Raw genomic sequence first — 12,905 nt, forward strand, 5'->3', positions numbered from 1 at the left:
GGGCAAAAATAAAGACGAACAAAATGGGGACGTATTGCTCCCATTCATTTGAATGTTGGTGTGGTACGTACACCGGCTCGCATACATCTTTTGTCCACATCCACAGAATGCAAAATTCTAAATATGGTTAAGTATTGTTGTAAAAAAACAATATGTGTAGTGTATATACTGTATTTATATCGCTTGCTTTGCTCACTTTACTAACAACCTGGAAATTGATTTTTCGCCTGTGTGAAAGCTTCTGTGCAATTTGATTGGCTATAATTGATATATCGGTAAAGACTTGGCCACTTGTGGCAGAACCCCGCATACTTCATGAGTGTTCAGTGGAGTTCCGCCACATTTCTCAGTGTGCCGTGGCCCATAGTCTGCATTGATAAACACAGATGTGATAACCAGAACTGTTCTGACATGTACAGTACACGTATATTAAAAATGGAGAATTAACATACTAATTGGGGTTGAAAGAGTAGAAATCCCAAGTAAAAAAATAGCTGAATATCAATATCAGTGAGTGTTTTGCCTTTGTTTGAATTCAATTATCAGTGGTTTATTGGACTATTATTACCAAATGGCCATTTATGAAATGGTTATTATCCAAGGAGGCACAGCAATCAAACCTAATGACTCTCCACAGATGGCTCTTCACATCATCACAAGATATGTGTTCCACAAGGCCATGTGTGTGACATTTCGGTTGAAAGAGGACTAGACTTAATTCAGTTCAGTTAATAGACATTTAAATACAAGGCACACTTCTTCTTGCCTCTCCTCAACAGGTAGAGACAAGCTCGTTTACCTGCCAGTTGAGTTGCTAAAGCCAATCTGTGTCTGGGTTTTTACTTGTGTGTGTGTGTGTTTCATCCATCGTCTCGGGTCGCGGCTGTGCTAGAGCGATAATTTGCAAAGAGTGGTGCGCAAAATAATCATTGAATATTGTTGCAAGCCTGCAGTTGTGTTAAGCAAAAATGTTCCTGAGTTCTGTAATTTCAGATTTTCCTGAAGGTCATGAAGATAACGCAAGTAGGATTTGTGACTGGATGAGGTAGTTGAAGGGTGGGGAGAAAGAAGGCAAAGAATAGCAGCGTGTGTGTTGGAGAGCTCTAGATTGACGGTCGGTTGTCATGATTGGACAGAATGTGACAGGACTGGACTGGACTGGTCGCCGTGACTGGACAGGACGTGACTAGACTGGTCATCGTGACTGGATAGGATGTGACTAGACTGGTCGCCGTGATTGGACAGGACGTGACTAGACTGGAACGAGCGTGATGTGAAGGCTTGACTGAGACTAGGGTTTGGCTGAGACTAGGGCTTGGCTGTGACGAGACGAGACACAAGAACTTCCAAACATAACATCGACAATGCACCCACACTGACTGAACAAACTCCACAAACTAAATACACCTCTGCTAATTACTTGACAAGACACATCTGGGGAAGACACTTGCGGCTGACGTGGTTACACATAACGAGACAAGACACTGAACACAGACAAAAAAGAACATGAACACCCAAAATCAAACAAAAAACGAACCCCATAGAACCGAAACATGACAAAGAGTTAAGCTACTTTATTATAGGGGCAAAGGAAGTAACAGCAGCCTCCATAAGTTGAGCTGCATTTGCCTGCAATAAAGTAGGATTTAAAAAAATAAGTGATACGGTCAATTATATAAACATAAAATGGCAATAAAATACATTTTAAGACAGTACTCAAGCCATCCTAATTTAATTATATCTCTGTATATACTTTTTTTTGCCTCCGTTGCCAATCACAAGAAGGAACAACCTCATCAGATTTGTCAGGATAATTGCGGTCCTCAGTGTTCTCTTGTGAATCTCTCCATGTGCCTCCAGTCAACATAAGAAAAGCAGTTGTCATTTGCCAGCTGAACAACCGTGACAGCCATTGATTTGCATTTGAACATGGCCGTTTAAAGTGCATGTAACTGTGTGATCTCACGTATGCTTGTGCATGTTTGTCGCTAGGGAGTAGATGAAATTTAGCGCCAGCGAATGAGGGAATATTCCTGGTTGTCATGTGACCATGTGATGTCAGGAATAGAGAGAGCGAGAGAGAGAGAGAGCGAAAGAGAGAGAGCAAGGTGTAATTTATCCCCACAGCTGATATGTGCACTGCTCAGAGAGGAAGCAAGACAACCAGATGCACATTCGCTCTTATCTGACTCCTCCTGCTTCACATGTTAAGACATGCACATACACTTTACATGCATGCACTTCGGCACAATCGGGCACACAAACCACTTCAAGGCATCACTTTAAAAGGATGTTTTTTCCCGTTTTTTTAAACTCTAATATTTAGAGTGTTTCTCCCTACTGGACAAGACCTCAATGACCCTAACTGGATACTAAAAAGAAAACAGAGAAGAAGAAGGACTCAAACAGCAAAAAAAGACCAAGACGGATTAAAAAGGGTTAAGTAACAAAGGACGGACACAGCAACAGGAAAATGTCCTTTTTGTCTGGCTCACAGTGGCAAGAGCCTGGCATTATTGCTGGTAACAACGGGTGCAGACAACCTTCCAGAGGGCATCAACAGCAGCAACCGAAACCTGCAGTTAGCCTCGCAGCTGCCAACATCCCTGCGGTCTTGGCCTCCTCTCCACTGTCACCCTCCAGCATGGCCTCTGCCCATCATAGTGATTTGCATGACCCAGGCCAGATGGCACCTGAGGGGAAGGTTGCGACCAGCCCGGAGGGGGGATTCAACGTGACTTTCACTGAAGAGGAATTGAAGTTAGGGTGTGGCAGAACATCCTCTGGAGTTACACCAGGGACCCTGGGTCTAAATATGCCTGTGCTGATGGTGGAGGATAACAAACCAACAGGTGGGAGACTGAAGGATCGGAAACAAAACGACGTTTCACTAGGGAGTTCAGGACAAACTCCCAGCAGCCCCCTTTCTCCATATTCCTCCCCTTCCTCTTCATTAACTTCTCCTTCAGTTTCACCTGGGAAATTATTCAACTCCACACAAGAACTTAAGCCTGGATCACACGTTGTTAACTTTGGACCAAACCTTTTACAGCAAAACTTGAACGGTTCTCTCCCAAGCAGAGAGGGATTTTACATTCAGCAATCCCAAGAAATTAGACAAGGAAAGGGCACGTCTATTCCTCCAAAACAGGGATCTGTGTTTGAGAAAGCAAGTGGCAGTCCATGTTCAGGAGATAAGACTAATCAACATATTTCGGAAGAAAAAACAACGGGTTGCTTAATTGAAGGCACAGGACTTAAGTCATCTAGAGGGGGGCAAAATCCTGATGAACAACCTGCTGCTCAATCTATAGCCAACCCAACAGGAAGTAACATGACGTCATCTAACCAAGCTAACATCATCGGGGAGGGCAGAGTGAGCCATACTGAAAAGTCGTGCACTCCACTTCTCACAGGTAGCAAAGAAAATAAGGATGCTAAGTCCCAAGACTCAAATCATAATGAAGACTGGAAAGATGTTACAGTAGACAATGAGGCAAAAAATAATCACACCAACGTGCTGCCCCAGCGTAGTGTGGTCAGACGAGCAATGTCTGACTGTTCTCACCTGTCTGTTCCTACATTGAATGCTGAAATGTGTCTCAACAATACACAAGGCACATCAGCAATAACGTCTAACTTGACCAACTTTGCCGTGATGGGAACAGCGTGTCCGCTCAGGGTGCCTTACCCGCACATGGCGGTCCGGCGTTCGCTCACGGTGACAGACGCCACGGAAGCCTCAGCTGCAATGGCCTCAATGTTGTCATCTCCATTAATGATATCACCTGTTTTGCCATCATCTCCACCACCTAGGAGACATCATGGGAGCTGTGAGACCAATGTTTTGATTACTGTGCCAACCCCGGCAGGTATGTATGTCCACGACACAAAAAATACAGAATGTCCACTGGCAGTCACAAGCCAATTCAAAACAACATAATACTATAATGAACTCAGCTACATTCATTTAAATGCAGTAGTTGTAGAACTTTTTATTTTATTATTTTTTTAAATAAAAATGTAAAAACATAATCACTCAAAACTCAGAGAATTTATTTAAGAACAAATGAAATGGTAAACTCTGAAGTGCATACGCAGCCAGTGGCAGGAGGCTAGAATAGGAGTTATGTGCTCCCTCTTATATGTTCCAGTTAAGAGGCAAGCGGCAACATTTTGAACCAATTTGAGACCAAAATTAGGACTGGCTGACTCCAAAGTCAAGTGCAATATAGTAATCCAGCTGTGATGTGATGAAGGCATGGATTACAGTTTAGAATTGCTGTTGAAAAAATACTGTCAGATTTAAAACCTAAACATTTGGGATGGATGGATGGATGGATGGATAGGTAGATAGGTAGATAGATATGGCAGATAGATATTATCTATCTATCTATAGATATAGATAAATTAGATTGTCATAGCAGCAATATTCACAATTTTACCAAATAAATGAGCTCAACCAACTAGTAAAAAAAGAAAAAAGAAGACAAATACACACACAAAAAAAAACTGTTTTAACTGCACCTCGAAAGGTGAAAGTCTGCTCGGGTTTCACTTTCGACCATATTATGAAAGTTTCGCTGGTGATAGCGTTAGCAAGATCTCACCCTTGATTACATTCACCATGTTCAAAATGGCCACCACACCCAATAATGCAACCCGGTTACCAGAGCACACAGAACTGTGTGTATGTGAAAGCCTAAGATGCTGCACAGTAATTTGCTAGCAAAGCATGATCGTGCTATTTCTTCAAGTCATTTTCAATGACTTTTATATATTTCTATTTCATATGACATGGTATTTTTTGTAACCATATACTGATTAAAAAAATAAAATAAAGGGTATGTATAACGTTTCTGATGAGGAAACTAATTGCATTTCCCTTCATTGTAATCGGAAACGTCAGCTCACAAAGTCACAGAATGGTAAGAGTTCGTAATCTGAGGTTCAACTGTATGTGGTAGTTCAATTGTTGTATACCTGGTAATTTTTTACTTTCACTGATATCAGCGAATCTCTGTATTGGTTGCACTGCATATTTCATATAAAACTGCTCCCAAAAAATTCAAAGCGTTCTTTCTCATGCTAAATTTTCCCATGATGTAAATGTAGGAACAAAATATCAAGCTAATTAAAGATAAACGACGTATGCATTTTAATTTCTTCTGTTGTAGTCTATTCCATTACTTATTTTTTAAATAGTATACAGAATACCCTCGTGAGGATAAGCGGTACAGAAAATTAATGGATATATTATGTAGCATCGAGAGCTGTTTAGAGACAGCAATTATCAGGAAAAAGCTGGGACATTGATTAGACATTGACTGCACTCATTCAAATATAGAGCAGCTATTTTGAGCAGTGTCTGTGCATGCACACTCACTCTCACACACACGCACACGCCTGTGTGTCTACATGAAGAGTTTCTAATGACGTGATCTTCAAGATTTTAAAGACACAGCTGCACAGACAGCAGGATCTGTATCTGCGTCTTTTAGATCAGTGGTTGAACTAACAAGCTCGTCACCGCAGTCTCTACCAAATATAATCAGGTTGTTAAACAGATGCTGATCAGACTTCACTGTGAAACTTTAGTGCAGAATTACAGTGTAAGTAATTAACAGATATATCAATTTAATCCTACTTTCTCACTCTACTCTTTCTCTTACTCTTGCCACATTTTGAGTTAGAGTTTTTTTTTTTATATTCTTTTAGGTGTAAATTGCACAATAATGTTGCTCCCAACCACACCCCTTTCATTATTGACTTATTTTTTATATTACAAGGGCATTGGTAGTGTCGGGGTTCATGTTGTAAATAAAGAAAAATAGCTTCATTCAGTATACTCTGCTAATGTGGGTAGTATAACAACATAACTGAAAAGTTGTGTCGTAATTGGCAAATTTTGTCAGAGGAAAAATGAAACTAGCCTGGTGGCATCTATTCTGCAAAAGGAATTGTACTCCAAAAATGCTATTTAATTAGGTGATCATTTACCGCCTGAGCACACATGTAACAGTGATCGATGTTCATCAGCAAAGCCTGTGTCTGATTTTGGCTCCGTGCTGACCTAATTGAAAGACACACTTTAAAGTAATTAGCTTTTGTTGCTTTTGTATGGAGGTAGCCCCCCGTTTTGTGGAAGCTGTCAAATGATCTCCCTCATTATTGTAAAAACACAACAGAAATAATTTGGCAAGTGGGTCGCACAGTGTTCACTAAGCAAAGATGAGCACTGGGGAAAATGGTGGCAATGAGGAGTGTAAGCAGATGTCCGGTATCACTCTTATGCAAGATATGATCTCGAAGCAGAAGCTGGGAGGCTGGATCTTGTGGCCCATCTAAGCATGCATAATTATTAGCATACCAGTCCAATTGTAAATGAAAAATGAAATGTGTCTAATTATTGTCACAATAATGTCTGTCTTATGTTAGAGTCCAGAGTTGCATGCAATTATGTCCAAATGTTGCAGCGCACCAAAATTTTCACTCCTTTTTGTATTCATTTCATCACATTGTGTCGGTTAATGTTGATCAGAAACATGAGTTTGTTTGGGTATTTTAGCTTCTAACACTTTATTTGATGGCTAATAGCAGTGTTTGTATTTACACTAATCTTTGCCCGTGAGCGTTATTTTGTTTTGATTAAATTCTTGTAATTTTGTCCAAAATATGTTTTTTTCCTTTGACGTGTGATAGCTAAGTAATTTCTAAATATGTTTTCACTTTCAACCACTCAAAATGTTCAGTGGCATCAGACCTATCTATACATATATAGTTTTTTTTAATTAGTTTTTTTAATGCCGCCTGTGGACAATAATAGCAGTATTATGCTAACAGCAAAATTAACTATGCTGTATATATATATAAAATAAAAGTCTAATTTGAATATTTCATATGACATAGTTAGAGGCTTGAATAAGTCCGTAAGTCATAACAATATAATTTTTTATGCATGCGCAGTTTTTACACAATGGCAGTTTTCTGAATAGCACACAATTCTTGTGATTTTGTCCAAAGTATGGCTTTTCCTTTAAAGTGTGATAACTCAGTCATTTATGAATATTTTTTCACTTTCAACAACTCAAAAAAGCAAGCATTAAAAGCTTGTTCACCCAATAATTTTTTAAGAAAACTCATGGATGATGTATGTAATCATTCACAGAGGAAACAAAACGGTTCAAATCCCTACAATGGTGACTCTATGTAAACTTCTGACGGCGACTGTAGATTATTGATATTCAAATTCTCTTCCAGGCCAGTATAAAGTTGCCTGCAAGAATCTTTATTTATTTATTTATTTCCTAATGCATTATTGGAAATAGTTTTTTCTATGTTTTTCGTAATTCAGTCTTGGGTAAAATAGGCTGACACAAATTTTGTCATTCTTTACATCCTCAGTGAAATTTGACAAGGAAAAGACAGACAGCTTGCCCAGCAAGACCGAAAAGTTGGATGCCTTTGACAAGAAGGAGATGGCGGAGAAGCAGAACAAAGACAACTGCCCAGACAAGAACCTGAAGCCTGAGAAGATCCTCAAAGATGAAGAAAAGGTGGACAAGGTGAATGCTGAGAAAAACAACAAGGTCAATGAGAAGGCAGAGAAGACGGACAAGCCAGAGAAGACCAACAAAGAAGAAGAAAAGAAGCTGACTGAAAAGAAGGATGAGAAAGGAGGAAAAGGGATGGCCAAGTCTCCAACAGGCAACGGCAGCAAGACCCTGCCAAGCCCAGACAGCAAGAGCAAGGTGGATCATACACACGCACGCAAATTTAACACATTCAGTATTTCCTCACACGCTCAGGATGTCACGTCTAGGAATAGCAAGAGACAAACACTTGGCTTTACACACTAACACGCTCAATATGAGGTTGGACTTATGTCAAAGTCAATGTACTTCTAATTCTGCAGCTCCCCAATGTGTACACCTACCAGGAAGATTGAAAAAACTAAATATCTCCGTTTAATATCCATTTACGCAATGAAAATTCACCCCACATAACAGTACTGATTACTCTTTAGTAGTAGTCATTAAATGGAAGTGTATTCTACTGATATAGTCATTATGATAAGGGTTAAAACTACTAGTACAGCTGTTATCAGGTTGTTAAAAACAAAAATGTCCTTTCATTACTTTGAGTGCTCTCAAGTTGCTAAAGGGGAAGTCAACCCCCCATTTATTTTATTTTTTTACAATAAAATGTTCTATGCAGCCCCACTAGTCTAAATAAATATTGGTTAATATTGCGCTAGTGGAATATGAGTTAAGCAGCAAAATCCAACCATTTTTATCCATCTCAGCCATATTGCCATCAATGTTGCTCAGGTCTCAGGTAACAACCAATCACAGCTCAGCTTCAGAAAACAGGTGAGCTGTGATTAGTCGGTGCCTGAAGCTGAGCTGTGATTGGTTGTTGCCTGAGCCCTGAGCAACATTGATGTCATTTTCAGTCCACAGCAAGTGGATAAAAATAGCTGGATTTTACTTCATAACTCATATTCCACAAATGTTATGTTAATCAGAAGTTAGACTAGTGAGGTCACATGTAACATATTATTGCCAAGAAATGTTTAAGGTTGACTTCCACTTTAAACTACCGGTACTCTGGCTGCTTTTTGGCATTATTTTTTTAACAACAGTCCAACATTGTAGGTAGAGATATGACAGTAATACACCAATAAAAAACATTTCATACATACAACTACAGTACATTTCATATTCAGTGCTTGTGCATGTCAAGTATCTAAGACCTGATTTTATTTTTTTATGTGCATTTGGACTGCTGCATATTTGGCACTTGCTTTTATAATTTACGGCTCATTGGAACTGGAGCATGATGATAATTTGCTAATATGTTGATGAATATGTTATTATTTTTAACCTTGCGACTGCTCTGTTTGGATTGGTAGAGTGGTTACAGTTTGAATGTTGGCTCAAGATTGCGTGGAGTTTGCATGTTCTCCCTGTGCTCGTATGGCCTTACTTCGGCTTTCTCCCGCATTCCAAACACATGCATGTTACTGTGAAATTGCCCCATAGGTGTGAATATGATTGTGAATGCATGTTTGTCAATATCAGGGGTCACCACTTCCGGTCCTCGAGGTCCCATATCCAGCATGTTTTGGATGTTTTCCTCTTCCAGCACACCTGATTCAAAGAATCAGTATCGTTATCGTGGCTTCTGCAGAGCTTGCTGATGAGATGATGCTGATCATATTAATCAGGTGTGTGGCCGGAAAAATCCAAAACATGCTGGATTGGTGGACTCAAAGACCAGAGTTGGTGCCCCGCTGTTGGCTGGCCCCGCCCGCCTCTCATGCAAAGTAAGCTGGGACAGGCTCCAATCCACTCGCAACCCCAATGAGCATAAGCAGTAGAGAAAATGGATGAACTGTTGCAATTGTAATGTGCGAGCTTTGCTATGACATTTCTGCTTGTTCTTTTTCTATTTCTCTCCCTGTTTTATTTGATCCAAACATTCATTTTTTTCTTCTCTGTATCCTTTTTTTCTCTCTGATTTCTTACTGTGTCCTTTTGGATCATTTTATTTTAATTGAACCTTTAGACTGAGGTGGTTTCGACCAAAACAAACGCATCCAAATCTCGCCCGTCCACACTCTCTACCAATGGCGAGGCCACCTCAGCCAAACGTCCCTCCCCAACCACGACCCCAGCTAATAAAAAAAGCCCTCTGCCCAAGGTGGCAACGCCCACTGCTGCTAAGAGGCCTCCAGTGGCAACTGGATCTGCAAAAGTAAGAAAGCCATGATCGTAAGAGTATTGTACTATTGACAGTGCATTTGGACAGTATTCACAATGCTCAACTTTTTACACATTTTGTCATGTTATTCCAAAATGCATTTTTAACTTTCATTCTACATACAACAACCCATTATGACAATATTCAAAATGTTTGTAGGAATTACTGCTAATTGATTAAAAATAAAACCCATCACATGTACAGTATACACCGCCCTTTGCTCAATACTTTGATGAACCTTTGGTATTAATTACAGCCGCAAGTCTTGATGATCATGCCATTCCTCTTTGCTGCCAAGCTCCATCAGGGAGCATCGGGGCACACTGCACAGCGCTTTTCAGATCTCCCCAGAGATGTTCAATTGTATTCATTGTCCTGCTAAATGATGTTCCTGCCAGTAAAAAAATATCCCCACAGCATAATGCTGCTATCGGCATGGTTCACTATAGGGATGGTATTGGTCAAGTCTTGAGTGGTGCCAGGTGCCTCTTATAAACATGATGTTTAAAAAACAAAAAGTTAATTTTTGTCTCATCAGACCACACGATTTGCTCTCTCATAGTCTTAGGCTCCTATAGATGCTTTTCACTCTACTATACTGGCCTAATTGGTGGATTGCTGCTGAGATGGTTGTCCGTCTGGAAGGTTCGCTTTCCACAGAGCACTACTTGAATTTGATAGGGCCCTTTCCTCTTCTTGACGTGCAGCCAGCTCTGGAAAGAGTCCTGCTGATTTTGAATTTTTTTACATATCCTTTCACATTTCTGTGTTTCAAGACCATCCGGCTTTGGAGACCTAAAGACAACTAATTTGGCTTTATGGTTGGTTTGTGCTCTGACATTCACTGGCAACCTTGGGACTTTATATAGACAACATTCCAAATCATGTCTAAACCAAGTAAATTGGACGCCAATTAAGCTCACACAGCACATCTCAAGGATGATGAGTAAAAAAAAGGATGCACCTTGAGCTCAACTTTGAGCTGCAAAGGCAAAGGCTGGGATCATTAGAGTGCAAATGATATCTTAGTTTCTTTTTCTTTTTTTCCATTATTTGGAACACCCCCACAAAAAAAAGCACATTATCATTATAGGGTTTTGTATGTACAATTTTAAGGGGAAAAGTGAAACACTGTGATGCACTGTTTTTCACGGCCTATTGTTTGTTTGTAAAGCTGATTTTAAAACACTCTTCTCCAATGTTTTTGTGGCTGAACATGCTTTTCTTTGCTTTATGTCAGCGAAGATTATTTGGAAACACATTAATCTTGCCGCTTCACGTCCTTTTAATGACTCGGGTCAGCTAACTTTGTCTCCGTGCTGTCCTTCTCTGCACATTGCTGACCTTTAAAAAAATTAAGTGGCGGCAAAGGAACTTGTATGCACACAGCTACTTTAATAATCCTTTTAGACAGACACAGGCACACACACACTCACACAAACACCCATATCATTTACATCTATTTTGATTTGATTCTCAGACTCCAGAAAGTGGAGCAGCTGAGAAACGTCCAGCTGTGCAAAAGGCCACTCCCACTCCTCGATCAGTTGCCAATAAGAACAACTCCACTGCTTCTACTGGGACCAAAACTGCTGGTAAATCAAAGCACACACGTTTACATAACACAAATACATATATATATATACATATACACATACACATATACACAGTATATATATATATCCATCCATCCATTTTCTTAACCGCTTGTCCTCACAAGGGTCGCGGGGGGCGCTGGAGCCTATCCCAGCTGGCTTCGAGCAGTAGGCAGGGTACATCCTGAACTGGTGGCCAGCCAATCGCAGGGCACACAGAGACAAACAACCATCCACACTCACAATGACACCTATGGACAACCAGCGGACGTGCTAACCAGTCAGCCACCGTGCCGCCTATAATATATATATATATATATATATATATATATATATATATATATATATATATATATATATATATATATATATATATATATATATATATATATATATATATATATATATATATATATATATATATATATATATACACACACACACACACACACTTCAGTCCCCATGTTGGGACTTCACCTAAAATGCTTACAACTAATGATCAATTAATGGAACAAGAAAAAAACTTGGTTTAGCATTCAAGCGTACAGCAGTTTTTGTTTTGGAACAAATTGTCTTATGTGCTATGTCTTGATGGCATGGTTACCACATCTTCCTCACAGTTGTGAGGCTAGGGGTTTGAATCTGAGCTCCGGACTTCCTGTGTGAGTGTGTGTGGTTGTTTTTCTACAGTCGACACTGAATGTGTAGTCAGCTGGGATTAGTGATGGGACTTATGGCTCTTTGACGGGAGCCGTTCAACCAGGAACCGTTCACTTAAAAGAGCCGTTCAAAAGACTGGCTCTTTTATGCTTTTTAGCATTATTTTGAATCATCAATGTTTTACTCATAAAATCAATACTGAGGCTAGTGATACATCGCAATTCATGTCATAGTTAGTGTATACTCTACAGTATACTTTAAGTGTGTAGGCGTTAGTTAAGACATTAACCATGGTCTTCTAAAATAGTTTTAAGTTTTAATGACGTGGGTGGAATTCATGTCATAGTAGGTGGTGGTACATTTGGCATGTTGGGAATTGTGCCAAACATTGCTTCATTTTGACATGTGGAATAGTCTTTAAAAAAAATAACATTCAATATTGTTTTATTCTCTTAGAACATAAGACAATATAAATATGTACAACACTTTACATACATTGGCCAGCACGTGTGTATCCTGCACCAGCGATGTTTTGACTGTCTAGCTGTCACATCTATCCTGTATTGTATTGAATTCCATTGAAGAGCCGTTCAAATGACTCGAGTCGTTGGTGAACGTCACATCACTAGCTGGGATATGTTCCAGCTCACCCACGACACTAATGAGGATAAGCGGTATAGCGCGCGATATTCCCAATGGTTCTTATTTGTCAAAGCGTGCTGTGACATTTGTTTGCTGTTTCCTATTTACAGCAAGCAAGAATGACAAGACTGAGAACAAGTCGGGAGAAGCCAAGAAAACCAAACCTACAGGTGAAAAACTTAACTGATATGGATGTGTTACTGGTTTCAAATGTTACAGCATTTTGCTTTGACACAAAGTTGG

General features: G+C 39.8%; 1 protein-coding gene across 4 annotated transcripts in view; it reads left to right on the plus strand.

The window, feature by feature from the left end:
- The window catches only part of map4l (microtubule associated protein 4 like), a 76,637-nt gene that overhangs the window by 42,755 nt on the left and 20,977 nt on the right, over window positions 1-12,905 (plus strand). For 2 of the 4 annotated variants that reach the window (XM_086094733.1, XM_086094742.1), the window contains exons 1-5: window positions 2,141-3,872; window positions 7,405-7,751; window positions 9,571-9,759; window positions 11,246-11,360; window positions 12,773-12,832. In XM_086094733.1, the coding sequence (XP_085950859.1) occupies window positions 2,474-3,872; window positions 7,405-7,751; window positions 9,571-9,759; window positions 11,246-11,360; window positions 12,773-12,832 (2,110 nt within the window). In that variant the 5' untranslated portion in view covers window positions 2,141-2,473. Of the gene's footprint in view, window positions 1-2,140; window positions 3,873-7,404; window positions 7,752-9,570; window positions 9,760-11,245; window positions 11,361-12,772; window positions 12,833-12,905 lie in introns of those variants that run through there. The other 2 variants (XM_086094763.1, XM_086094753.1) reach the window with 2 other exon arrangements.

Source organism: Leptonotus elevatus, chromosome 1 (genome assembly GCF_054856555.1).
Source record: "Leptonotus elevatus isolate MCC_2025b chromosome 1, RoL_Lele_1.0, whole genome shotgun sequence".
Classification (NCBI taxonomy): domain Eukaryota; kingdom Metazoa; phylum Chordata; class Actinopteri; order Syngnathiformes; family Syngnathidae; genus Leptonotus; species Leptonotus elevatus.